The sequence below is a fragment of the Megalobrama amblycephala genome, linkage group LG7 (genome assembly GCF_018812025.1).
Source record: "Megalobrama amblycephala isolate DHTTF-2021 linkage group LG7, ASM1881202v1, whole genome shotgun sequence".
In the NCBI taxonomy this organism is placed as follows: domain Eukaryota; kingdom Metazoa; phylum Chordata; class Actinopteri; order Cypriniformes; family Xenocyprididae; genus Megalobrama; species Megalobrama amblycephala.
Window position 1 is genome coordinate 41,436 of NC_063050.1, and position 26,080 is coordinate 67,515.

At 42.1% G+C, this 26,080-nt stretch overlaps 1 protein-coding gene across 2 annotated transcripts in view; it reads left to right on the forward strand.

The window, feature by feature from the left end:
* mslnb (mesothelin b) overlaps nucleotides 1–26,003 on the forward strand; it is a 38,492-nt gene extending 12,489 nt beyond the window's left edge. The window contains exons 32-99 of one of the 2 annotated variants that reach the window (XM_048195577.1): nucleotides 111–136; nucleotides 311–332; nucleotides 1,142–1,169; nucleotides 1,259–1,334; nucleotides 1,494–1,652; nucleotides 1,741–1,952; nucleotides 2,041–2,129; nucleotides 2,223–2,341; nucleotides 2,475–2,651; nucleotides 3,314–3,345; nucleotides 3,436–3,533; nucleotides 3,645–3,670; nucleotides 3,860–3,881; nucleotides 4,792–4,819; nucleotides 4,909–4,984; nucleotides 5,146–5,304; nucleotides 5,393–5,604; nucleotides 5,693–5,781; nucleotides 5,875–5,993; nucleotides 6,127–6,303; nucleotides 6,538–6,569; nucleotides 6,656–6,753; nucleotides 6,837–6,865; nucleotides 6,985–7,006; nucleotides 7,121–7,148; nucleotides 7,230–7,314; nucleotides 7,404–7,550; nucleotides 9,320–9,516; nucleotides 9,641–9,741; nucleotides 9,853–9,965; nucleotides 10,224–10,400; nucleotides 10,481–10,512; nucleotides 10,598–10,695; nucleotides 10,814–10,836; nucleotides 10,929–10,950; nucleotides 11,030–11,057; nucleotides 11,660–11,744; nucleotides 11,837–11,983; nucleotides 12,213–12,421; nucleotides 12,495–12,598; nucleotides 12,680–12,792; nucleotides 12,870–13,025; nucleotides 13,279–13,487; nucleotides 15,610–15,695; nucleotides 15,768–15,895; nucleotides 16,011–16,136; nucleotides 16,284–16,477; nucleotides 17,455–17,543; nucleotides 17,636–17,763; nucleotides 17,879–17,997; nucleotides 18,503–18,620; nucleotides 18,697–18,912; nucleotides 19,130–19,300; nucleotides 19,373–19,516; nucleotides 21,222–21,271; nucleotides 21,357–21,486; nucleotides 21,629–21,711; nucleotides 21,800–21,929; nucleotides 22,069–22,259; nucleotides 22,337–22,427; nucleotides 22,504–22,636; nucleotides 22,854–23,041; nucleotides 23,130–23,285; nucleotides 23,736–23,872; nucleotides 24,241–24,389; nucleotides 24,478–24,572; nucleotides 24,780–25,017; nucleotides 25,339–26,003. In XM_048195577.1, the coding sequence (XP_048051534.1) occupies nucleotides 111–136; nucleotides 311–332; nucleotides 1,142–1,169; nucleotides 1,259–1,334; nucleotides 1,494–1,652; nucleotides 1,741–1,952; nucleotides 2,041–2,129; nucleotides 2,223–2,341; nucleotides 2,475–2,651; nucleotides 3,314–3,345; nucleotides 3,436–3,533; nucleotides 3,645–3,670; nucleotides 3,860–3,881; nucleotides 4,792–4,819; nucleotides 4,909–4,984; nucleotides 5,146–5,304; nucleotides 5,393–5,604; nucleotides 5,693–5,781; nucleotides 5,875–5,993; nucleotides 6,127–6,303; nucleotides 6,538–6,569; nucleotides 6,656–6,753; nucleotides 6,837–6,865; nucleotides 6,985–7,006; nucleotides 7,121–7,148; nucleotides 7,230–7,314; nucleotides 7,404–7,550; nucleotides 9,320–9,516; nucleotides 9,641–9,741; nucleotides 9,853–9,965; nucleotides 10,224–10,400; nucleotides 10,481–10,512; nucleotides 10,598–10,695; nucleotides 10,814–10,836; nucleotides 10,929–10,950; nucleotides 11,030–11,057; nucleotides 11,660–11,744; nucleotides 11,837–11,983; nucleotides 12,213–12,421; nucleotides 12,495–12,598; nucleotides 12,680–12,792; nucleotides 12,870–13,025; nucleotides 13,279–13,487; nucleotides 15,610–15,695; nucleotides 15,768–15,895; nucleotides 16,011–16,136; nucleotides 16,284–16,477; nucleotides 17,455–17,543; nucleotides 17,636–17,763; nucleotides 17,879–17,997; nucleotides 18,503–18,620; nucleotides 18,697–18,912; nucleotides 19,130–19,300; nucleotides 19,373–19,516; nucleotides 21,222–21,271; nucleotides 21,357–21,486; nucleotides 21,629–21,711; nucleotides 21,800–21,929; nucleotides 22,069–22,259; nucleotides 22,337–22,427; nucleotides 22,504–22,636; nucleotides 22,854–23,041; nucleotides 23,130–23,285; nucleotides 23,736–23,872; nucleotides 24,241–24,389; nucleotides 24,478–24,572; nucleotides 24,780–25,017; nucleotides 25,339–25,424 (7,577 nt within the window). In that variant the 3' untranslated portion in view covers nucleotides 25,425–26,003. The remainder of the gene's footprint in view (nucleotides 1–110; nucleotides 137–310; nucleotides 333–1,141; nucleotides 1,170–1,258; nucleotides 1,335–1,493; nucleotides 1,653–1,740; nucleotides 1,953–2,040; nucleotides 2,130–2,222; nucleotides 2,342–2,474; nucleotides 2,652–3,313; nucleotides 3,346–3,435; nucleotides 3,534–3,644; nucleotides 3,671–3,859; nucleotides 3,882–4,791; nucleotides 4,820–4,908; nucleotides 4,985–5,145; nucleotides 5,305–5,392; nucleotides 5,605–5,692; nucleotides 5,782–5,874; nucleotides 5,994–6,126; nucleotides 6,304–6,537; nucleotides 6,570–6,655; nucleotides 6,754–6,836; nucleotides 6,866–6,984; nucleotides 7,007–7,120; nucleotides 7,149–7,229; nucleotides 7,315–7,403; nucleotides 7,551–9,319; nucleotides 9,517–9,640; nucleotides 9,742–9,852; nucleotides 9,966–10,223; nucleotides 10,401–10,480; nucleotides 10,513–10,597; nucleotides 10,696–10,813; nucleotides 10,837–10,928; nucleotides 10,951–11,029; nucleotides 11,058–11,659; nucleotides 11,745–11,836; nucleotides 11,984–12,212; nucleotides 12,422–12,494; nucleotides 12,599–12,679; nucleotides 12,793–12,869; nucleotides 13,026–13,278; nucleotides 13,488–15,609; nucleotides 15,696–15,767; nucleotides 15,896–16,010; nucleotides 16,137–16,283; nucleotides 16,478–17,454; nucleotides 17,544–17,635; nucleotides 17,764–17,878; nucleotides 17,998–18,502; nucleotides 18,621–18,696; nucleotides 18,913–19,129; nucleotides 19,301–19,372; nucleotides 19,517–21,221; nucleotides 21,272–21,356; nucleotides 21,487–21,628; nucleotides 21,712–21,799; nucleotides 21,930–22,068; nucleotides 22,260–22,336; nucleotides 22,428–22,503; nucleotides 22,637–22,853; nucleotides 23,042–23,129; nucleotides 23,286–23,735; nucleotides 23,873–24,240; nucleotides 24,390–24,477; nucleotides 24,573–24,779; nucleotides 25,018–25,338) is intronic. The other variant, XM_048195578.1, reaches the window with a different exon arrangement.
* The last annotated feature ends 77 nt before the right edge of the window (nucleotides 26,004–26,080 follow it).

The window sequence follows — 26,080 nt, forward strand, 5'->3', positions numbered from 1 at the left end:
TGATTCTCAGTCTTTGTGTCTCCATCATCTCTGTCGAATTCACTAGAATATCAACATGTTTCTCAGTATTTCTGCTGGAATGAATGATCAAATGCGTGTCTTATTTTCAGGCTGCTCACTTCCTGAACCTCCAACAGTAAGAGATTATTTTTAACACAATTTTCCGTATGAACCTCTTTCAGTCCTAAAAGATTTCTTACCTTTATTCACTTTTTAAAACCTACTCAACAAAGCTTTTATATACATAGTACTTGAAAACATGTATTTACATTTGCCTTTTATCTTGCTTTGCCGTGTTTGTCTGTTTCAGTGTCTGATCACTCCCATGAATGGTAAGTGCATTTATGCTCTAAGTTTGATTCTGATGTGAACTAATCAGGGTTTCTTGTTTAGTCCAAAAGAATGTTGTGAAAAGCTAAACTTGCATCCTTCCACTACCAACTGTCTGTAATCACTGAACCCAACGTTGTAGTGATCTCTGTCCAGACGCTCCCTATTGAGTGTGCTACATTGGCAGCTGTTGTCTGTACATATCTATTGGCGGCCCTAGAGCCCAGTCATATGAACAATAAGTACGCTAACCAATATGACGGGTGTCTTCACACCTTCAGGCTCAGGTGCTAAAAAGTTTTTAACAATTTAAGGATATTATCAGATTCAATCATTTCAGTTTTTACATTTCCAAAGGGTCAAGCACAGTAGTTTTTAACTCTAGTAGATGTCTGGCAAGAAATTTAAAAACAAGATTTGTTCCCCACTGGATATTGCTAAGAGGGACTTATTGACCAGACAGTGCTGGGGTGAGTTTCCCGAAAGCATCGTTGGTGAACCATGGTCGTAAGTCCCATTGAACTCTATTGGTAACGACGGAACTTGCGACCATAGTTCGCTTTGGGAAACGCACCCCTGAACGAGACTTGAGACTCAAAGTCACTCACTGTCGCCACCTACTGCTTTAACCATGTAGCCAACAGGAAGAAACGATGATCAAATCTGCCATCAAGTGTGAACAAGATTTGTTGGTCAAGTTTATACTTTTAAATTCTCTTAACCTTCTTGAGTCTTACATTGGGATTTACAGGATTTGCACTGAGTTATGAGTCCAGTAGCACTAATCAATGTTTTCTGATGAATTTAACAGCTACCAGAGTTTGTTCAGGAGTCAACAGGTACGAGCAAATACTCTTTTCTGAACTTTGACACTGTGACATCATCTATGAGACAGGAAGTGCTCATGTAATTCTGATGTCTTCCACAGTAATGAGACTCTCCTGTCTGCTGGTCTCTTGAGCGCCCCCTGTAGTATCGACCTGCAGCAGTACGCTTGCTCTTCGGTAAGACGACGACAAGCAGAAAACTATTAAAATGAGCTCATACTGATGACTGTGTGGGAATCTACGTCCCTCCAGAGAGGAAATGTGCAGCACTTTCTGGAATCATCATGATATTTCCTGAACGTTGATGACCACTGATGAAATCTTTTGTGTTTGTAGCTCACAGGCATCACTGCTGGAAAACTGGCTGAACTTCTGAAGTGTCAACTATCCAGCAGCAGCAGTTACTCCAAGGAGATCTGGAAGTTGCTTTTCACCAAAACAAACAATGTTCTCGATGGAGCCCTCGTCATCTTTTCCAGCACCGCAGCAAATATGGTAAATAAGTCTTGTGCAAATCTGCTCTAGTGTTCATTGGAAGATTGACTGAGAATGTGACAATAATTCCTCCTCATTACATCATCAGTCTCAGCCAATCAGAGGTGATGTCATGTCCCAAGTGCTGGATGTGATTGGGGAGCTGAGATTGGAGCGCATCAGTCCTGACCAATGGAGTAACGTTACGTTCATCAGCATGTTGTTGGGTCAATATCTGAAGCCGTTTTTACCGTACGCATCACCATCCCTACTGCAGTGCGCTAGCAGCAAAAACCTCAGCTGCCAAACTTACCAGAACATGTAAGAAAAGCTTTTCCTCAACAATAGATCAAGACTATCATGAGTTGATAAGATGCTTTGTTCAACATTACTTCCAACCCTATCTCAGTCTGGCAGAGTTCCCACTTATCAATGAGACGCAAGGAAGAAGCCTGGTGGGATTTTTCATCTTGCCCTTCCTCAGTAGAAACTCAACAGGTGAGGTGGAGGTTTGCAGAGGTTTAATGCAGAATGTCACTCATGTTGAGGTTCTGGAGATCATGAAGGTGATTTTACTGTGTTGTGTGTCAGATGTGGGCTGTGTGTCGAGAGCTAACAACAACACTGACTGGCTGCTGAAGAACTTTGGCTTGTTCGCTGAGTTTGTGACTCTTGAAGATCTGCTCTCCATCAACAGATACTTTAATCCCGTATGTATCTTCACATGTGATGTAATCAAACAACAGAGATGATGAGAAGGTTTAATATCCATCACCATCATGCAATTTATCTGTAGGACTTTTCCACTCAGTGTTGCTTTCTTGTTCTTCTGTGTGTCTTTAGTTGGAGACCCTGGTCTATCTGTCTCCAGCACAGATGGTTGAACTGATGGTTGAAGATCTACCTGGTCTTCCACAGAAGGAAGTTATCATCAGTGGAGTGTTTGATCATCTGCTCGTGTCTCCTGTGGATCGAGGACTTCCTGGTGTTCTTGAAAACCTGCTCTCATTCTCACAGACGGTAAAAATATTGGGATGTTTTAAACTGTAGTGAGATGCCCATCCAGAAGGCAATTTTAGGCATTATGAGTGCGCTCTTGACCGAAAGTCTGTTACAAACAGCAGGCAGCAAAATTATGTCTTAAACAATTTAATGCCAAAATGATGTGTCTCATTAAACAATTTCAGAGTAAATTGTGGCAAGTTCACTCAGAGAAATATCAATTATAAATACATATTAATCAGTTCAAAAAAGTATTAATCAAACTTGTCCCAAGTAATAAATGAACTGCCTCTTGCACTCTTTGTGTGTGGTGTGTATGTTTTGTGCTCGTTCGAGGGTTGAATCATTAGCTTAGCAACATGCTAACATCTGACTGTATTGGAACTGCAAGTGTTAGTCGAGTCTTTCTTCACGTATTGTGTGAAGAGCACTAACTGTGTGGTGCTATCGTGAACGGAGTTACTGGCCGAGTTTTTCAGATCAGTCACTTATTTCATTTAGAAAGTCGCTGCTTATGTAGACAGTAAGAATGCTCACTAGGGTTTGGAGCCAGCATGTTTGGCTTTTACATGTGTGTTATCTGACATGTGATCATAGTGTAAATGCGCCGTGGTCAAAGAAGCCAGTTTGATGAATCAGACATGTGCTGATGACACTGATACATGTTTGTGTTTCCACAGACCGTAATACAGTGCAGCTCCCTCACACTGATGTAAGTGTACTTGAGCCTCTGGTGTCACATTATTGAGTCTCTGGTGTCTCTTGTGCTGAAATCTCCTCTAATCCTGTGTGTCTTTCTCAGTTTTGAGCGGCTGATTGAGGCTCTACCTTTGCTGCCGTCAGAATTGCAGACTCTGGTCTTCTACACAACTGGAGAACTCAAGCAGAAAGCAGGGAGAGGTGATTCTCAGTCTTTGTGTCTCCATCATCTCTGTCGAATTCACTAGAATATCAACATGTTTCTCAGTATTTCTGCTGGAATGAATGATCAAATGCGTGTCTTATTTTCAGGCTGCTCACTTCCTGAACCTCCAACAGTAAGAGAATGTTTTTAACACAATTTTCCTTCTCAATCTCTTTCAGTCCTACAGGAATCCTCTCTGTGCTTCACTCTTTAAAACTTTTTCATATAACTCAAAGCATACAGAGATTAAAAAAACAAAACAAAAAAAATATGTTTTACATTTTGTCTATTATTTTGTTCTATCTTTTTTCTTCTGTTTCAGTGTCTGGGCACACCTGTGAATGGTAAGTGAATTTGTACACCTTGCCATTTTCTAAAAACTAAACACGTATTATTCCACAAGCCATCATCCATAAGCACTAAACCCAGCTGTGCTCAGATTTCCTCCCTGTTTAGTGTGCTACGCTGACAGCTGTAGTCTGTACAGATCTATGGACAGTCCTAGAGCCCATCCAGAGGAACTATAATAACTACATAAACCATTTCAATAGGGGCCTACAAACATTCAATTCTCAGCTCCATACAACGATAACTGCGAGTAGCCTGTTGTCAAGCAAACTGAAACAGATAAACAGCTTAAATATATAATTAAATCCATTTATTAATGTTTCTAACTTTCCAAAAGGTAATGCCCAGTAGTTTCAAAGACTAGTAGGTTTTGGAGATTTCGATTTTAGAGAGAATTGACACAAGATTTGCCCAGCGTTGAGTGTTCAGGTGGAGTTATTGACCACCCAGTGCTGAACGAGACTCAAGACTCAAAATCACTCACTGGCCGTCGCCTACTGCTGCAATCAAGAGAATAGCTTCTTTCCCAGGTCTCAACAATCCCAGGGTACGATGTTCCAAGAGCTCAACGTTCCAAGGGTTTAATCTTACCAGGGCTCCATGTTCCTGAATTAGAAGAACCCCAATCCTGGGAACATAGGACCCCTTGTCATGTGATGATTATTTGTCCTATATATCTATGAATCATAAGTCCTGGGAACATAGGAATGACTCCCTCTATGCATGTAGTCAAAGAAGAAACTGAATGAATCTGTGAACAAATTTGAGCAAGATTTGTTGGTCAACTTTCTACTTGTATTACTTTGTCTTAACCTTCTTGATTGTTACATTGCAATCCAAGGGTGTTGTAATGAGTTATAATGAAATCCAGTAGCACTAATCAATGTTTTCTGATGAATTTAACAGCTACCAGAGTTTGTTCAGGAGTCAACAGGTACGAGCAAATAGTCTTTTCTGAACTTTGACACTGTGACATCATTTATGAGACAGGAAGTGCTCATGTAATTCTGATGTCTTCCACAGTAATGAGACTCTCCTGTCTGCTGGTCTCTTGAGCGCCCCCTGTAGTATCGACCTGCAGCAGTACGCTTGCTCTTCGGTAAGAAGCCAACAAGCAGAAAACTCTATTAAAATGAGCTCATACTGATGACTGTGTGGGAATCTACGTCCCTCCAGAGAGCAAATGTGCAGCACTTTCTGGAATCATCATGATATTTCCTGAACGTTGATGACCACTGATGAAATCTTTTGTGTTTGTAGCTCACAGGCATCACTGCTGGAAAACTGGCTGAACTTCTGAAGTGTCAACTATCCAGCAGCAGCAGTTACTCCAAGGAGATCTGGAAGTTGCTTTTCACCAAAACAAACAATGTTCTCGATGGAGCCCTCGTCATCTTTTCCAGCACCGCAGCAAATATGGTAAATAAACCTTGTGCAAATCTGCTCTAGTGTTCACTGGAAGATTGACTGAGAATGTGACAATAATTCCTCCTCATTACATCATCAGTCTCAGCCAATCAGAGGTGATGTCATGTCCCAAGTGCTGGATGTGATTGGGGAGCTGAGATTGGAGCGCATCAGTCCTGACCAATGGAGTAACGTTATGTTCATCAGCATGTTGTTGGGTCAATATCTGAAGCCGTTTTTACCGTACGCATCACCATCCCTACTGCAGTGCGCTAGCAGCAAAAACCTCAGCTGCCAAACTTACCAGAACATGTAAGAAAAGCTTTTCCTCAACAATAGATCAAGACTATCATGAGTTGATAAGATGCTTTGTTCAACATTATTTCCAACCCTATCTCAGTCTGGCAGAGTTCCCACTTATCAATGAGACGCAAGGAAGAAGCCTGGTGGGATTTTTCATCTTGCCCTTCCTCAGTAGAAACTCAACAGGTGAGGTGGAGGTTTGCAGAGGTTTAATGCAGAATGTCACTCATGTTGAGGTTCTGGAGATCATGAAGGTGATTTTACTGTGTTGTGTGTCAGATGTGGGCTGTGTGTCGAGAGCTAACAACAACACTGACTGGCTGCTGAAGAACTTTGGCTTGTTCACTGAGTTTGTGACTCTTGAAGATCTGCTCTCCATCAACAGATACTTTAATCCTGTATGTATCTTCACATGTGATGTAATCAAACAACAGAGATGATGAGAAGGTTTAATAACCATCACCATCATGCAATTTATCTGTAGGACTTTTCCACTCAGTGTTGCTTTCTTGTTCTTCTGTGTGTCTTTAGTTGGAGACCCTGGTCTATCTGTCTCCAGCACAGATGGTTGAACTGATGGTTGAAGATCTACCTGGTCTTCCACAGAAGGAAGTTATCATCAATAAAGTGTTTGATCATTTGCTCGTGTCTCCTGTGGATAGAGGACTTCCTAAAGTTCTTGAGCTCCTGTATGTTTTCTCCACAACGGTAAGAATTGTTTGAGTTAGGGTTGGAAGTCTTTGGCAATTTCTAGAACCATTTGGTAAGAAGTTTCCTGTATTTGATCCCATTGTAATTTCATAGTTCTTCTTTCCTATTATTCATTCAATCAAGCTAACTTTATGTTTCTTCACTTGGTTGTGTTATTGCTGCTTCGAGTTATATTCCTCTAAAATGAAATAAATTAGGTTAATTTCTATGCATACTGGTTTTCTTTTCTAGAGTCCACTCAGCTGTCAAACCAACCAGATAATGTAAGTGTTTGTTTATTAATAACCAAGAGAGACCGAGACATCAATGCTAGGATCTTCTTGACTCCTTTTTTCCTGTTGTAAATCAGCTTCACACGACTTGACCACATCTTGAGATCAGCAGTGGGTGATTTGGAGCCTGTCATCTGGGCGAGCGTTTATAACCTCAGCCTCACGGCGCCTACTGGTCAGCACAGTGCGATCTGTGTTCCTCTAAGCCATCGTGTCTGTTTCCCATGTTGCTTAATGCTATTTCTGACTTTCTCGCAGGTTGCTCTCTACTCCCAGTTGTGGATGAGGTATGTCTGTTATTTAAAATGAATCACTTTTTATGTTTACAGCATCCTAAACAAGCATTTTCTTTAAAAAGGCATTCTGTTCTGTACATTTCACACTGTATTTGTCTTTTCCTCCACAGTGTCCTTTGACTCCATACAACGGTAGTCAGCGATTCCTGTTCATCACTATCACTGCATGATCATGTGTGAGTGTGCAGTAATTGCGTGTTGTGTGTCTGTGTATGTGATGTTTTCCTCTGTTTGTTTGTATTTCAGAGACTCAAGTTTGCAGTGGAGTGGACAGGTACAGTGAAGTTTTGATAACTGCTTTATTTTTTAGTTTTTTTTCTCATTGACTGAATAATTGTGTCCTCTCTGTCCTCAGTTCTGCATTACAGCTCTTCCTGAACAAAGGAGATGCTTCAAAGAGCCTTTGTGACTTCAGTATCGCAGAATACGCATGTACCCCGGTAATCAGACATGACTTCAATCCCAGAATGCACCTCTCTGATCAGGCATGAGACAGTTGTGTCAACAGTGGTGTTTTGATGTGCTTCAGGTGCTGAATGTCAGTGTGGAGCAGCTGCTGTCTGTGCTGGACTGTCATCTGTCTGCTGATGTCATCAGCTCACCCGGCAGCTGGAAGCTCCTCCTGACCAGAGTCTCAAACCTGCTGGACGGCGCCCTCATCACGCTCTCCAAAAGGGTACCAGACAGCTGCATTTGCTGCTTATTCAGAATCACTAAAGCCCTCAGTTTGTTTTTTACACGTACGCTGTGTATGCACACAGTCGAACTCACAGCCTTGGAAAGTATACTTCATTTGACACGTACACAGGTGTTCGACTCGTGTGCAGTATTGAGCAATCTCTACAACCCATGTACACATCTTTGTGTTCTTTCTTGCCTACGTTGTACAAATGAGGGTACTTTCTAACCTCTCCGCACAACCTCTCGTCTATGTATGCCTCCACTGTCGCTGTAGCTCGCATGTGTTCTGGTCTGTGCTGTTTATGAAGTTTTTCTTTGACTACCTTGGAAATCGATGCTCCCAGGGCACGGTTGCCACCGTGTGGATAAACTAATTACTGCAAAACAAATTAAACAAGTATGTGCGGATACAAAAATCCAGCGGTGCGCGTACGGTACATGCATACTCTTCTGATGATGAAATTCGCATCACTGTATGCTCAACCTTACGTACGCATAAAAAGTATAGTATACTATAGGCTGCAAAACATGATTTTGATGACATTCCATAAAGTACCGTTATCCATAATCTTGCACTTATGTCTACATTTATACTTGTTAAACTTAATAAGTTATATTTATTGCTATTTGCACTATGGTAAGAGGCTAAATGCAAAGTTCTGGCATGAAACTCTAGATGGCGCAGACTAATAGGTCCTTTAACACACCTGCTAATTATCACATCATTGTCTATAGGTCACAGATGATTGGTTCCTGCTGTATTAGTAGCCAATGAGCTGCGTGCTTAATCTTTAAATACATGAGTTAGCATTGCTAAGTAGTGCAGCGTGCTTCAGAAACCCTCCACCTTCCCCAGCTCCACCTGTATAGATCTGCTACGGTTATTCATGTACGCTATATTGTACAGCAGCAGCATGTCTTACTTGCTCATAGCAGCGGGTTGTGTATATATTGGCAGTAGCAAGTCCCGTACTTGCTCTGCAGCAGCAGCAGCGTAACAGATCTATATATATATAATATATCTACATTGTCATATCCATTACCATACCAAACACTCCGAGAGTTGTCATGACACAACTGCATTTCATAGTCTCTGTACCCAGCTACCAAAAATATGTTCCAAGAAAGTTTTCCTAATCTTTCCATACTAAGTATGTTCTCTGAAATCGTTCAGATGTCCAGGTTGTTTTTAAAATGTTTTTACAGTGTTTTTTACTTGTTGTGCGTATGCTGAGGGGACATTCCATTTTAATTCTTCAAACATTTTGGGAACGTTACTTTTGAATGTTCTCTGAATGTTCTGACACAAGAAGAACAAGAACATTTAGAAAAATGTCAGACGAATGTCCAACAAAAACATTTCAGAATAAAACTATGTATAAACAATGTGTAAATAATGTTTTTGTGCTAACATTTTGAGAACATTATTAAAGACCAGATAACTTTGAAAGAACACTTATTTAATGTTACTGGAATAACGTTTGTCCATATCATTGGGAGAACCTTGCCAGAACGTTAGCTAAAGTTCCTGTTAGCTGCGATAAGTAACACAGATAAATCTCAGCTCATTTCTTCAGTGTTTTCATGCACACATGAACTGAGAGGCTCAAAATTACTGTAAACATCACAGAAATCATACGTTTATACATTCTGAAATATGAACATTGGTTTGGAAACTTTGCAGGTCATTTGACTGTATGTTGAGTACTTCTTCTGTACTTCTTTCCTCGTGTTGACGAATACTGCAATATTCTCTCTGTTCAGTCAGCGTGGTGGAGCAGCAGCTCCGGCTCCGTCGTTCTGGATGTTCTGCGAGAACTACGACTGGACAGACTCACGGACGACGGCAGCGTCACGCTGTGGCTCGGCGAGCGTCTCCGACCGTTCCTGCCGTTCGCTTCGAAGACGTTCCTGCAGTGTCTGCGCAGCAAGAACTTCAGCTGTCAGAACTTCCAGACAGTGTAAACGGCCCAGATCTTCCTCACAATACACCTGGTTTCTGATTAGCTGTGTATTTATGCTGAATCTTTATGTCAGTGGAGTCTCAGTGTTATTGACATATGCATGTGTGTGTGTGTGATGAAGGGTTGAGGCGTTCAATGCAGGATTTCTCCATATGAATGACCTTCAGCGCCAAATAACAGTGACAGACTTCATCGTACCGTTCCTCTCGAGTCAACCCGCAGGTACTGAACAGACGCTCACTCCTGTGTTTCGCTCACCTGTCCTGGTCAGATTAGCTCATCAATGACGTTCTGCACTGATGAGTTTAAGTTCTTGTGTGTGTGTTTGCGCAGGTGCGGCGTGTGTGTCTGACGACAGCTCTCAGTGGCTCATCCGTAACTTTGGCCAGTTTTCTGCTCTCGTCCCCCTGAATCTGCTGATCTCGCTCAACACACAGTTCAGCCCGGTACTGGCGAAGCCAAAGATGCATTCACACTGCAAAACAATCACTGTATTCATCAATGCCTCTACAACACACTTGAGAAGCAAAAGGTTTATGGTTTATGTTTGTGAACAGAAGTATCATCAGATCCTCTCTTCCGACACAGTATCTTCCACGGTTTTGCTTCTCAAGTACATGTTTAGATATTTTCCTGAAAAGCAAGGCAGAGATGTTTTGAACTGTAGAAGAGTTTTAACTTTATATTCTCTCTTCTGTTTCCAGCTGAGCAGCCTGCTCTCTCTCTCTCCAGAGCAGTTAGTTGCGCTGATGTTTGATGACATTCCAGGTCTTCCAGAGAAATCCGTCGTCATCAATGCCGTCTTCGATCACCTGATCGCATATCCACAGGAATTGAGGATCGAATCCACGCTTAAATACCTGGTTGAGTCGTCAAAGACGGTAAAAGGGTTTTTCAGCACTCTTTTACAGCTCTTTCTCATGTCTGTCCAGTCATTAACATCTGGACGTGTTTCTTTCAGAGGAACATCTCCTGTGCGTCGTATCAGATCATGTGAGTGTGTTGTCACGTGCTGCGTGTGCTTCATGTGTTGAATCTCGGGCTCTCACGCTCACACGTCTGTCTGTATGTTTGCTAGTTTCCACCATCTGGACCACCTGATGGTCAGCGTGTCTGTGAATCTGGAGACGGCGATTCTGAGGAGCAAATCGGCTCTGCTGCAGCAAGTCCCGTCGGGTGAGACACAATCACGACTGTATTAAAGTCACATAGTCGGATGAATTGGGCTCAGTATGTGAGTGTGTTCCTCAGTAACGTGCTTCACACACTCATCAGCGTGTCTTTTCTGTCTCAGGTTGTGAGAGCTCCAGCAGACAGGTGAGTGTTGAAGATGCTTTGGTTACGGTTAGGTTTAAGCTGATGATTGAATCTCATTTGATGCTCACGTGCGTCTCTTCTGTCTCTCTCAGTGTGGCGTGACTACAGTCAACGGTTAGTACTCCTCTCCGAGTGATTTCTGTGTGTAATCGTGCGATATGTGAGCTGAACTCTCTCTCTGTCTCTCCCTCAGAAACGGCAGTGTGCAGGAGTGTCAACAGGTGAAAACACCTTTGGATTATTCTGAACTCAAATAGTCTTTGATTAATCGGAAGGAAAAAAAAATCAGCCAAATAATCGACTATCAAAATAATCAATTGTTCTCATTGGCCATTTCAGCTAACAAAAATATATTCAAAGAACGTTTTTCTGGCATTCTCAGAGGGTTTCGAAAATTGTATTTCTGAATGTTCAAAACATCCATTTTTTAAATGTTTTAAGAACATTGTTTCTTGCTTATGTGAACGTTAAGGGAACATTTCATTGTATCATTCTTCAAAAGATATGGGAACGTTACTTTTGAATGTTCTCTGAACGTTCTGAAACAAGTAATGTCCCAATGAAAAACATTTCAGAAAAACTTTATATAAACAATGTTTTTGTGAGAACGTTCTAAGAACATTATAAAAACCAGATGACTTTGAACGAACATTCTATTAACATTAATGGAAGAATCCTAACCTTGCCACAACATTCAAAGAATGTTCCCTGTTATCTGGGAAATGAGGCACATCCATCTTCTGATTGGCGGTTTTTGGAGTATCTGTGTTGTGATTGGTCGTTTGAGGCATTTCTGTCGTACTCATCAGTGTGTGTGTTACAGCTCTGGTCTCTCGGCGTATCTCGCCTCGTCTCATGACGGCAGTCGGCTCTGTCAGTTCAGCATCACACAGTACGCTTGTGCCGAGGTACACGAACACTTCCGTACACACAGACCTGTGAACACACACTCTCTCTCTCTCTCTCTGTAAACATGTGTTTGTGTGTGTGTTGTGTTCAGCTGACAGTTCTGAGCGCGCAGGATCTGGTGACGGTGTTGTTATGCAGTCTCAGTCTGAACGAAGACATGTCCATTGAGACGTGGAAGCTCTTCACGCAGAAGGTCAACCCTGTGTTGGGTCCAGCGCTCGACCTGCTCGCCAACACGGTACACGACAACACACTCGCCTCAGTCTTCAGTCCAGATCAGGAAGCTTCCGCATGAATCCAGATAGATCCGAAACCCATATATTCTCCATGTTTTGGCCTTCCATCCACACTAAGACAGCATTTTTGTCAAGCGAATATGGAGGTTTTTTGAACATGGCAAATTTGAGATGTCTGTGGAGAATGACAACAGTGTATGTTATAGCATGAACTGTGTTTGTCTCTGTCAGAGGCTGAATAAGTCCCTCCCCTCGGTGTCATTCTTGAATATGATTGGTGAGGTCACTCTGAGCTCCTTCAGCTCCACCAACCTGAGAGATGCTTTGTTCGTCCAGCGCTGGTTTGGCTCCAGGCTCCGCCCGTTTTTGCCGTACGCCTCCGAGGCGTTCCTGTCCTGTCTCTCCACCAGAGACTTCAGCTGTGACACCTTCAGGATCGCGTGAGTTTACATCACAAACACACACACTCGTGTTACGCGGCGTTGCAGCTCTAAGACTTCGTCTCTTCCACAGTGTCCAGAGCTTCGGTCAGAGTTTTGACATCATGTCCAACGATACTCAGGCTAACGTCTACGTTGACTTCATCAAAGTCTTCCTCTCTCAGAACATCACTGCAGGTTGGACTCTCTCAGAAACGAACAGATAAACACACGGGTTTCTGGCGAAGGCTCAGCTGTGATGTGTTGCTCTGTGTTTAGGGTGTGTGGGCGTCTCTCAGAACAGCTCTGATTGGCTGATCAGCAGCTTTGGGCGATTCTCTGTCTTCACAACAGTGACCGAACTGCAGATGCTCAACCCCAGCTTCAGTGTGGTACGAACACACACACACACAGTCATTCAGCGTACAGATGTTCTCGTGTGTTCACCTGTTTGTGTGTGTTTGTTCAGTTGGACACTCTGAGTCTGCTGAGCCTGAAACAGTTAGTGGAGGTTTCCAGCACTCCTGGAGTCCTGTCCAGCGCCGCCGCCGTCGATTATCTGCTGCTCAACGTGCCGGACGCACAGTTCACGACTTTCTTCACATCTCTCTCAGAGTCGCTACAGGTGACACACACACACACACACACACACACCCCTAACCAATACTGTTTATCACTATCTGTGTTTTTGTGCTGCACGAATGTGGAATAATGTGTTTTTCCCCTAATAACATAAAGATAATCAAATCTGGCTTTTTATCCAATTAAATTATTATTCATAGAAATCATTGGCTGATTAACCCATAATCAATATAAACTAGGTTGCATGCCCAGATTGGCTGCCTGTGTTCTGATTGGCTGTGGTCTGTGTCTGTCAGATGCAGGGCGTCGTTCTCCCTCCTCCAGTGCAGGGCGCGTTTCTGACGCAGGTGTTTGGCCGGGCCAATCTGACCACGTTATCAGATAATGATCTGACGATCTGGATCCTGAACATACTGCCTTCGTTCATAACCAGCATTTCAGTCCAGCACGTGACGACTTACTTCAGTGTCGTCCAGCAGCGGCCCTGTCCCATCAGCCAGCAGGCGTAAGACTCACACACACACACACACACACACACACTGTGAACTCACTCACACCAACTGCGTACTCACTAGGGTTGCAAAATTACGGGAATTTTCAAAACTCGAAACTTTCCATGGGAATATATGGGAATTAGCAGGAATTAATGGGAATAAACAGGGAATTTGCCTTTAACAGGGTACTTAAATGTAGTTGAAAAACATCTTGCAGCATAATTTTGGTTAAAACAACCATATTTAATGCAATTTCAGTTAATCACAGCCACACCCCCGCATACACTGTGCATTCCCCCAGTCCTTAGCATGCACATTTGATCAAACATACTGAAAAAACAGTAATATTGTGAAACATAACTACAATTTAAAATAATGGTTTTCAATTTTGATATACATAAAAATACAATTTATTTCTGAGATGCAAAGCTGAATTTTCAGCATCATTTCTCCAGTCTTCAGTGTCACATGATCCTTCAGAAATCATTCTCAATTATCAATGTTGGAAACAGTTGTGCTGCTTAAAGGTGAATTTACCTCGGCATAGTTGAATAACTAGAGTTCAGTACATGGAAATGACATACAGTGAGTCTCAAACATCATTGTTTCCTCCTTCTTATATTAATCTCATTTGTTTAGAAGACCGAAGAACAGGCGAATCTCAACATAACACTGACTGTTACGTAACAGTCGGGATCATTAATATGTACGCCCCCAATATTTGCATATGCCAGCTCATGTTCAAGGCATTACACAAGGGCAGCCAGTATTAACGTCTGGATCTGTGCACAGCTGAATCATCAGACTAGGTAAGCAAGCAAGAACAATAGTGAAAAATGGCAGATGGAGCAATAATAACTGACATGATCCATGATATCATGATATTTTTAGTGATATTTGTAAACTGTCTTTCTAAATGTTTCGTTAGCATGTTGCTAATGTACTGTTAAATGTGGTTAAAGTTACCATCATTTCTTACTGTATTCACGGAGACAAGAGCCGTCGTTATTTTCATTATTAAACACTTGCAGTCTGTATAATTCATAAACACAATTCATTCTTTATAAATCTCTCCAACAGTGTAGCATTAGCCGTTAGCCACGGAGCATAGCCTCAAACTCATAGAGAATCAAATATAAACATCCAAATAAATACTTTACTCACATAATTCGAAGCATGCATGCAGCATGAATGACGAACATCTTGTAAAGATCCATTTAAGGGTTATATTAGCTGTGTGAACTTTGTAAATGTGCTGTAATATAATCGAGAGCTCGGGAGCACGCGAATTAAAGGGGCGGCGCGCTGAAAAAAACAGTGCATTGTTAATGATGCCCCAAAATAGGCAGTTAAAAAAATTAATAAAAAAAAATCTATGGGGTATTTTGAGCTGAAACTTCACAGACACATTCAGGGGACACCTTAGACTTATATTACATCTTGTAAAAAAGCATTCTTGGGCACCTTTAATATTTTTATAACCTATGATACTTTTTTCAGGATTGTTTGATGAATAAAAAGTTACAGAATAGCATTTATTCAAACCATTCAAAATTTGGGTCAGCATTTTTTTTTTCTCTTTTTTTGAAAGAAATTAATTCTTTTATTCAGCAAGGATGTGTGAAATTGATAAAAAGTGATATTAAATTGATATTGCTAGAAAAGATTTCCATTTTGAATAAATTCTGTTCTTTTCAACTTTTATTAATCAGTGAATCCTGAAAAATAGTGTTACAGGTTCCAAAAAAATATTCAGCAGCACGACTGTTTCCAACATTGATAATAACTGAGTGTCAAATCATCATATTAGAATGATTTCTGAAGGATCATGTGACGCTGAAATAAATAACATAACAATTGCTGCAATAAAAATATATTTATTTTACATATTTACTAAATTAGCAAAAAATAAATAACTGTTATTTCATGTTATGACCAAACAAAATGTTTATATTTATGTTTTTATATGATCAATTTTATATAAATATTATACATTTATATAAATTTCCCCAAATTTCCAATTAATCCCCATAAATTCCTATTAAGTTTAAAAACTGGAATATTTCCAAAATTCCCCAGGTTAAGTTTCCGCCCCTTTGCAACCCCAGTACTCACTGACGCTTGTTCTTACAGGGTGCAGATGCTGAGCTCGTCCAGCTCCACCTTCCAGCCTGCAACGCAAGATCAGATCTATCAGCAGATCCTCGGCTCTCTCACAGGTGTCCGTCCATCCGTCCCTCCATGCATCCATGTGTTTATCACTCCATCCACTCATCCTTCTGTCTCCACAGGCCCCACCCCGCTGCGCTGCTATGGAAACCAGAGCTACTACGCTTTCCTGACGTCATCCTTCCAGAGTTTCCAGTTCCCGAATCTGACCACCTTCCTGTCCCTGATGCCACCCGCCCGTGTGCCAGAGGTCAGACACATCAGGCCGTCTCCATCTGCCGATTACAGATTACATCCAATGAATAAATCAAGTGTTGAAGGAATCAAGTGTTCTGCTGTTGTTTGACACGCGTGTCGCCTCACAGCTGATGGAGTCGATGTCTCCAGTGGAGGTCAGCAGTCTCCTGAACCGCCCGAACGCCGTGGACGATGTTACCAAAATCTGCCAGCTCTTCACAAACTACCCAAAGACACCCCAGTACTTACAGACGGTACAGACATCTTACATTTCTTTAAAATAGTTTTGTCAGATAATATCTTATTATCTGCTGGTCATGTTTAATGAATATGCATTACTCTCATTTACTGTGAAATGGCCAGAGCGACAGTAAATGAATCTGTGTGTCTGTGTCCCGCAGCAGCCGCTGGGGTCCGTGGCTTTGGGCCGGCAGGTGTTGTCCTGCGTCTGGCCTCAGGTTCTGAAGGTGGAGCTCCGGTCTGAGGTGGATCAGTGGTTTGATTCTCGACTCGTTCAGTACCTGCCGCTGCTCACCTCACAGTTCATCGGTCCGGACGTCATGCAATATTCCTCCTGTCTCTCCTTCAAGAAGTTGTGAGTAGCACGTTTTCAACATTATGATAATAAGTGCAGCAATTAACAGATACAAGCCTAAAGGTGATATAATAATCAATCATTACTTCTTAGGTAAAAAAAAAATCAACTGTTAAAACATGGAATAAGGTACCACGAATCAGTGAATTTGAGATTAATATGGATGTATTATCAGTCATAAAGTAACCATTAAAAAATTTCTTATTCAAAAAATATACTGTATGTCAGCCATTTCTATCAGTGTGATTCATAAATATAATATAAATAAGAAATATAAAATTACCTACAAAATTGTTCAATAAATTTACATTGCATATTTGTCGCCAGTTAACAAAAATAAATCAGTTGACACTGAATCACGTTTTATATTTGTGTAATTTATTTTGTTCAACTCAATCAGTTGTTTGGAGTTTCTTTGTTGTGATCTTACACGATTTTAAATGAAATGAGCATCACTCAAGTAACATCATAGATAGTAATACTCAAATTCACCACAAGGGTTCATTATAACAGTATAAGCTCCAAACTCGGATTTCACAGAAATATTAAAAAAATTCAGCAAACTAAAAGAAAGTGTCAATTCTTCGAAATTTTGAATTATTCCAAATGTTGTAAACAATGCAAATAGTGGCACCCTACACATAAACACAAAACCCACCGTCAGCATTTTCATCACGTGAATTGAAATACTACTATATGAAAATCAAATATAACATGCTCATGATCTCATGCACATCATTCACACGCTACATGAACAGGATGAAATGAACACAGACTATTAGACCAAATTAAACGATTATCATCGCATGCACTCACACAGATCATGGATTTTCCCCAGGATGATACAAGATTGGATCAAAGACTATAGAGTAACAAAAGACGCGTATTGTTTTGAATGGGAGAAAGTGCAACGCGCAATATGGCGGAATAAGTCCCGCCTTCTAATGATGACGGATTCTGTGTGTTTCTCTGTTTAGTGTTTCAGTAATGTCTAAATACAACTTCAGCGCAGTAGAGTTTTCTCAGAGTGACGTCTACGATACCATCCTGGTCTACCTGAACACCTGTGAGTTACTGTTGATGGATTGCATGATTGATTCTGCTGTCTAATAATAAAGAGGATTCGTCGGTGAACCGTGTTTGTCATGTGCTCCTCAGCTTCAGCTCCTAAATGTTATAACACCTCGAACCCCAATCTCAACTCCACCGCCTGGTTCGTAGACTACATCTCCGTCTTCTTGCGCTTCATCACTCTGGACGACCTGCTTCTCTTTGGCTCGATTCAGGTGTGACAACACTTTGAAGAACTCTACCAGTTCAAAACGCTGTCCTCATTTATTCACTCGTGTCTTTCCAAACCTGTCTTCCTTTTCGGAACTCGATGACATGTTTCTTTTTCAGCCATTCACGGTGAACCTGGAGAACCTGCAGCTCTTTAGCCAGATCAGCGTTCCTGATGACGTCATGGACTTCTACGTGACTGCACTGTTCGAGCAGAATCCGTCCTTCAGCGCCTACTAGTGAGAGACACCAATAATAGCTAACCTTAATCGCATCTCACTAAACTACATTCTTGAAAATAAAGGTTCCTAAAGGAACAGTGCCATAGAGGAACCATTTTGGGCTCCTCAAAGAACCTTTCAGTGATCAGTTCTTAAAATAACCATTTATTTTCTTTGTGTGAAGAAACTTTTTCAACTATAAAGAACCTGTTGTGCGATGGAAAGGTTCCATTGATGTTAAAGGTTCTTCGTGGAACCATCAATGCCAATAAAAAAAACATTATTTTTAAGAGTGTACCATTTGAAATATCCCTCTGCTGAAAAGACTGCTCTGGTTTGATGGTTTTAGAGGAGTTTTGGCCTCTTGTCTGTGAGACCATCTAAACCAGCTTAGACCAGCAAACCAACGAAGGCTGGTTGCAGCTGTTGTTTCAGCAGAACTGTGATGCTGGCAAGATTTTAAGCTACAAAAGACGCCCTGATGAGCTTTAATAGCTTTAATGTGGTGTTTGGGTGTTTATAGTCTGCCTGTGAAGTTCCGCTGCATGGCTCCTGCGAGCTCCTTCATTCAGTTGACTCCAGAGGAGTTGAAGAACGTCTCTTCCAGCATCCATCAGAACTGCACCAACATCGCACCCGACGTACGTACAGGAGTGTGTGTGTGTGTTTATGTCTTCTGAAATAAGCTCTTTACAAGCTAAATGTGTGTGTGCACAGGTGTCAGCGGCTCTGGCGAGCAGCGCAGAGGTTCTGACGGCGACCGAAATTCAGGATCTGGGTCAGTCGTGCACGGGTTTGAGCACGGGTCAGATCAGCAGCACCGGAGGGAATGTGCTGTTCAACTCGCTGTCTGTGCTCAGTCAAGTACAGGGCTGGAACCTCGATCAGGCCATGATGATCATACAGACCCTGCTGTCATCTGGAGTTTTCCAGGTACAAACCACCAGCGATGCTTCAAACCAATGCTGACGTAACTGTGGCTCAGAGGAACTCAGTAGTGGTGTTTCATTCCTGAGTGGATCAGTGTTGTTGAACAAACTCAGTTTCTCATACAATTAATCGATGATTCAGTGACTCAAACATACAGACAGGATGACTGTTGTATGAGTTTAGATGTACTAACACACATCTGTGTCTCTGTCTACGGCAGATTAATAGTGCGAACAGTCTGGAGAAATTGGGTTCATTGATCATTGGTGTTGAAACAACAATCATCAATGTAATCTCAGGAAATGTGTGGCTTCAGGCTGTGAGATCTCAATCGTTCTTGGCCAGTGTCACCGGCGCACCCATTATTGTCCAACAGAACATCGTCAGCCAGGTAACACACACACACACACACACAAGTACATCTCAGGATTGTCTCGTGACGTATCTCTCTGTCTCTCTTTAGATCATTGCCGTGAACAGCTCGTCTGATGGCGTCATCACAAACGTTCCTGACCTGATGGCGACGGAGATCCCACGCAACTTCCTGCTGGGCATGTCGTCCTCATCCGTGCAGATGGTCAATCAGAAGAAATGGAAACACGAGCAGGTGCGTCAGGCTGAGAAATCACTCTTACAAGAAGAAGAGTTCTGTCAGGAGGTTCATCTACAGAGCACTTTATGGGTTCCCATCAAGGGATCATTTTATGGAATTAGTTTTAACTAATTAATTTTGTTTAAAAATCCTTTTTTTAAAAAAAAAAAGAAGAAAAGAGGACCTATTATGCTGTTTTCATGCTTGAATGTTTAAAAACACATTACTTTTCCCATATTTGTCATTAGCTATGTTTCCATCCACCTATTTTTATGCAAATTTTGGGATATTATAATTTGTTCTCTTTGACTCACTGGATGGAAATGGTGCTTTATTTGTAGCTGTTTTATGCAATATTCCAAGCCAAATTCACAACTTTGGATGGAAACAGAACGTTACTGACAGACTGGGAAGAGATACCTGTTTAGTTCCTGTCTCTATGAAGCCCCTCCTTCTAAAAAAAAGCACCAAATGCTCTGATTGGTCGGCTGGAGCAGTGTGTTGTGATTGGCCAAGCGCCTCGTGCGTGTTTGGGAAATGTCCCACCCCTTAACGTAACCGCCAGTTTCAACACACCACTAACTAACTCAACCAGGCCCCGCCCCTATATTCTGATTTCTCTTTTGTAACTTTAGTTAGTGTGTAATGTTGCTGTTTGATCATAAACATAAACATAAATCTGCAAAGTTACGACACTCAAAGTGAAAGAGAAGCAAAGGAAGTTTTTTTTCTTTTAAAGAATTCTTTAAGGACTACAAACGGCTGGTAGGGACTACAACGAGCTTCTTCCTGGGTTGGTGACATCACAAACCCTAACGTTTACATAAACCCCGCCCCTGAGAACACACACCAAAGGGGGCGGGGCCATGTTGGGCTGCTTTAGAGAAGAGGAAGAGTTGTTGTAGTAGAGTGTTGTTGACATGCCGTCATTTTACGCCGGACTGCTTCACAAACGAGGGTCAATTCAACACAAAAGATGAACATGACGGCACATGCTAGTGGATGAGTTGAATCAACTCCACAGCAACTACATCAATTTATCCACTAACCATTCAGAAACGTCTAAAAGTTGTAACTTCTTCCTGAGTCTCTCCATCAGTGTCGACTCCGGTTTGAACAATGTAAGGCTGAACACCGTTACTGACAATCCTCATTTTGGCTGCGTGAGATTCTCCAGCTTTGTTGTTGTTGAGCTGTTAAAGCTCCGCCCTCTTCTGGAAAGGGGGCGGGAGCAGCAGCTCATTTGCATTTAAAGGGACACACACACAAAACTGCGTGTTTTTGCTCACACCCAAATAGGGGCAAATTTGACAAGCTGTAATAAATGATCTGTTGGGTATTTTGAGCTGAAACTTCACAGACACATTCTGGAGACACCAGAGACTGATATCACATCTTGTGAAAAGGAGCTCTCCTTTATCTAAAAGAGGAATATTGTGACGTGTTTGTTCCTGGAAGAAAACTCAAGACTCCTATGGAGGTGTTTCAGGGAGTTCAGAAATATATAGAGAATAACTCCCAGTGGAGGTACTTTGCAGAGCTTTTTCATGCTCAGACAGCAAGAATGATGAACATGGACAAGAGCACAACAGGTCCTCTTTTAGACATTCCTCAGGAACGAGTTCTATAAAGAACCCCAATTGAACCTATTTTTTCTAAGAGTGCATGTTATTTTCTATTAGAAACGTAAATGACATGGTTGAAATTCTCTTCCTCTCAGGCCGTTTTGCTCTTTGAAACCGTCGCCGCGGAGTTCAGTGACCCAGACGCGTGAGTGAAGACAGTTATTATTATCATCATTAGTCAGTCTGGCTGGTGAGGTTTTAGTTTTGACCATATGTTGGTGTTTGTGTAGCATGTCTTTCCAGGTGCTGCAGGGTTTCACCTGTTCACGAATCCAGAGCTTCAGCACCAGTAAAGTCATGAGTCTGATCCGCGGCTGCCGGCAGCGAGTCAACCAGACGCTCGTCCTGCAGGAGTCTCAGGTGAACACTGATAAACAAATGTTGTCATCTACAGTCAGAGACTCATGAAACATTTATAAAGGAGCAAAATGCATATCAGGTTTTCAGAAATGACCTCAAACCTCACCTGATGTGTTGATGTGTGTGTATGATTGTCCTTCAGCTGACCTGCATGTACAGCTACATCAAGAGCGCTGACCTGAACGCCTTCTCGCAGTATCCTCCCGAAGTGCTCATCTACTACAAGTACGTCGGCAGGATTATTTGTGCTCATGGAGGAGTTCATGTAGACTGGCTCCTCACACAGCTGTCGCTCTGTTTGTTTGTGTTGCAGTTACTCTATGATTGACAGATCTCTGTGCCGCTCGTATTTTGCGTCGCTGGGAAAGGCCGACTTCTCAGTGCTGTCCAGCACTCTTTCCTTCAAGAAACAAATCCTGTTCAACAGCGCCATGGAGTGTCTGGTGAGCGCAAACACGCACAAATCACGTGACACACAACCTCATATTTGAGCTTTTCATATTCATTCATAGACTCCAAAAATATTTAGGCCAAAATGTAAAATTTATGTATTTGAATTGCATGTAAAATCATGTCTTTCAGGGAATCTCCGGGTTCAACGTCACTCGGGAGCAGATGGATGTTCTGGGCAGCATGTGCTGCTTCCTGAGCACCGACCACATTCAGAACTCGGACCCGTACCTGCTGGAGAAGCTCAAACAGTGTCCGGATCTATCGGCTCAGCAGATCTCTGCGGTCGAGAGCGTCCTACTCAGAGGAAACACGGTCTACGGGTACAAACTCACTCGCTCACGCACACATCACACAAATCAATGCATGAGCACAGACTGATGTGAGATGTTCCTCTCAGATCTTCAAACAGCTGGAACAGAACCACTCTGGAGAACCTGGAGATCCTTCCGCTGTACGTCACCGCCAACATATGGAGCAAATTCAAACAGGTACGAGAGCGTCTGGAGAAACACGCGGCTGTTTGTGAATTTCACTGATAACTCTGTGTGTGTGTGTGTGTGTTAGGAAATCAAGCAGAGGTTTCTCAAGACGTTTATCCGTGACCTGAGGAGGAATGACAAGGCTTCAGAGATGCAGATCCTCAACATGATGAACGAGGTCAACAAAATCTCACGAGTCAGAATCAAGAGATCCGCTGGTGAGAAATCCCACAAAAACATTATTACACTATTCACCAAGCAAAAACAACAGGACATAAACACAAGCGTCTGTTATACGAGGGTCGTGTAGTCTCTTGGTTTGCACTTTTACTTTGAAATTATCACACTGACCCAACTTTACTATAATCACACTACATTATTAACAGTAATATTTCTGAAGCTTTCATTCGCGCATTCTTCTCTCATCTCCTGTAGAAACGAAGTGTACTGAAGCAGAAATAACGCAGGTTCAGGTTTACAGCGACATGTTTCCGTTTGCCTACGACGTGCCGCAGTTTAACGCCTGTTTGATCGTCCAAACGCTGAAGGACAACCTGGAGGCCATCACTGACCGAGTCTACGACAGGAGCTACCAGCGGATCGTACTGGACAAACTCTACCAGGTAACAACGCACACCCGAACCCTGCTGTGACTGTGCTGTCAATCACAGGGTTGCCATAGAGATGCCATGTGTTTCCCGCCCCCCACAGGCATATCCTGACGGACTGCCTGACGAGGTGCTGCAGGTTTTAGGCTCCACCTCCCGCGCGGCCACACCTGGTGATGTCAGAAAGTGGAACGTGAAGAAGATCGACACGCTCGCGTCCCTGATGAACACACGCAATGGAGACTGGGACGCCGAAATGGTACAGTGTGTGTGTGTGTGTGTGTGTGAATCATCCCAGCTAATATGTTCTAAGAACGTTTTGGTAACATTCCCATTAAAATGTGATTTAGAAATAACTGTTTGAGAACATTATTAAAGACCATAACTTTGAACACACGTTTTCATACTATTATAAACATTGAATTTCCAATAGTTTGCTGTTGTTCCATTTAATTAGTTTCTTTTTCAACTGTGAAACAATGACTGGGCCACCCTGTGGACAAACTAATTAGTGCAAATAAATGTGGAAAAATCTGGCTGTGTGTGTACCACACTGATGATGAAATTGATTTTCAGGTTCACTGTATGCAAACACTAGAGTACACATAAAAGCTGAAGTATACTTTGGGCTTCAGCAGGACCAAACGTCATGACGTCGGTCTGGTTCTGCTGGTTCTTCACAGTGTGTGTGTGATTCTCTCTCTCTCAGGTCCAGCTGCTGGTCAGTAAGTATCTCAGTGTGAGTGGAAACACTCTCGGCACTAACGAGCTGAACGCGCTGGGAGGAACGAACCTGTGTGCGCTGACCGCGAGTGTGCTGAGCAACATCACGGCCGCCAGCTTGGAGTGAGTACACACACACACACACACACACACACACACACACACACACACACACGCACGCACCCTTTAAATGGTAACTCCAATGGTATAAAACTTAACAAAGACAAGTATATAACTACATCTTTGTTTTTGTATCTTTGTTGGGATTTCCACTGAGTTCTGTTGTTGTGTTAATATATTCTATCCCTGAAACTGTCACAGAAACCATTTTGAATTTTTGCATATTAAATCATATTAAAAATTTTTCCTCATGGAGACTGTTGGTTGATCTCCACAATGTGGCTGATTTCAGGTTTTGGGTTGTGGGGGGACTTTTGCACAAATGTAGGTTAAACCTGTAGACTAATGTGTGATGTGTGTGTGTGTTTCAGGCGAGCTTCTGCTCTCTCTTTGACCAACTGCAGCTCAGAGAAGAAGTCGATTCTGTTCAGTATCGCTCTGAACGCATTCAGCACAAAAAACACACGCAGTACAAACACCGTCAGCATCCCGACGTACCAGCTGCTGCAGAACTACCTCGGTAACGACACATTCACATAGATACACACATAGACGTCACACTGCTGCTGTCAGGCTGAACTTGAGTGTGTGTGTGTGTGTGTGTGCAGGTGGTGCTGATTCGACATTTATTCGTAAAGTTGTGAACTCCGCTGTGAATATGGACGTGCCGACCTTCATAAGTCTGCAGCAGAGCGTCATCAACGTGAGTCTGTGATTCATGTATGATCATGGTGTCACTTACCATAAAAACCACCAGTGTATCAGAAAACATTCAGATTCACACATCTGAGAAATTCAAATGAAGCTCTGAACTTTAATATTTCAGTGTCATTGAAAATTCATAGAAATGTTTAACTGTATTTAAAAAGGCTTAGTAATTAATGGTAATAAAATGGATGTGTTTGTGTAGGTGCTGAACGTGACTGACGTGAAGAGTCTGCTGGGGGTGAATGTAGGAGATCTGAAGACGTATGAAAGCACAGCACAGATACAGGAGTGGATCAGGCTTCAGCCGCAGTCGGATCTCAACACGCTGCAGATCGGCCTGACGGGCGGCAGGAACGCCACTGAGACCACCGCGACCACCGCAACCACCGCGGCCACCGCGACCAGCGCCACTAAAGCCCCGTCAGTCGCCGCCACCACAGGTAACCCTCACGCGCTCACCAACCGGACCACATCTGGTACATGTGGATTACACGTGGACCGGATCTGGGCCGACACTATGTTGCTGTCAGGGAACACATCCAAAGCTGCGAATTTAACTCCTGTGCAAATCTGCAATATGGCATAAAACATTAGTGGATAAAGCAGCATTTCCTTCCCATGAGTTCAAAAGAAGACACACTAAATACACAGTCACACAATGCTGATGTTGTTAACAATTACAATTTGAGAACACGGTATAATAATAATAATTTGCACGGTTTGACGTGATCACATCTCAATATCTGCGTGTCTCTCTGCAGCCGCTGCATCCAGAGTTTGGGCACCGGTCTGTCTGCAGCTGCTCCTATTGGCTGTTACCATGACAACACTGCAGCTGCTGCACTGATGACATCATCAGCTGAATGGCACACTGTGATAATCTCTCTCTGTCTCTGTCTAGTATTTAAAAGAGTTTCTGCACTTTCGCCTGTAATGCACTTTCACTTTTCATGAAGTGTCATGAATTGTTTCTGTGTGGAATTGATGAATAAATCACATTTGATTCAAACTGATCAGTGACACACATTTAACAGGATCTGGTCAGTCATTTACTGCTAATGTTTCAGAGAGAAAGAAACATAAATAAAGGTTGCTGTGGTCACATCTGATTCACTCACATCAACACTGTTAAAATTTAACCCAAATACAGTTAGTTAAAATAAATGAAAACTGTCTCAATGAATGATATTTAAAAAATAATAATAATAATAGAAAATGAACTTTTGTGAATGTAAACTCTTGTAAACCTTGTAAAGAGTGAACCTATCAACACACAACCTCAGGTTACTCCTCAAGAACTGAAGCTGTAATGTGGAAAAACTTATGGATAAAAGCATATATGATAGATGATCGATGTCTTGGTTGTCATTTTCACACATTTCCTTATATGTTCAAATAAAAATATATATATATTTGTTCTCTTTAATCATTCAATGAATTTTATTTCAATTCCTGCATACCTTTTTCTTCACATTGAAGAGTTCAGTATGAGTGGGTAGAAGA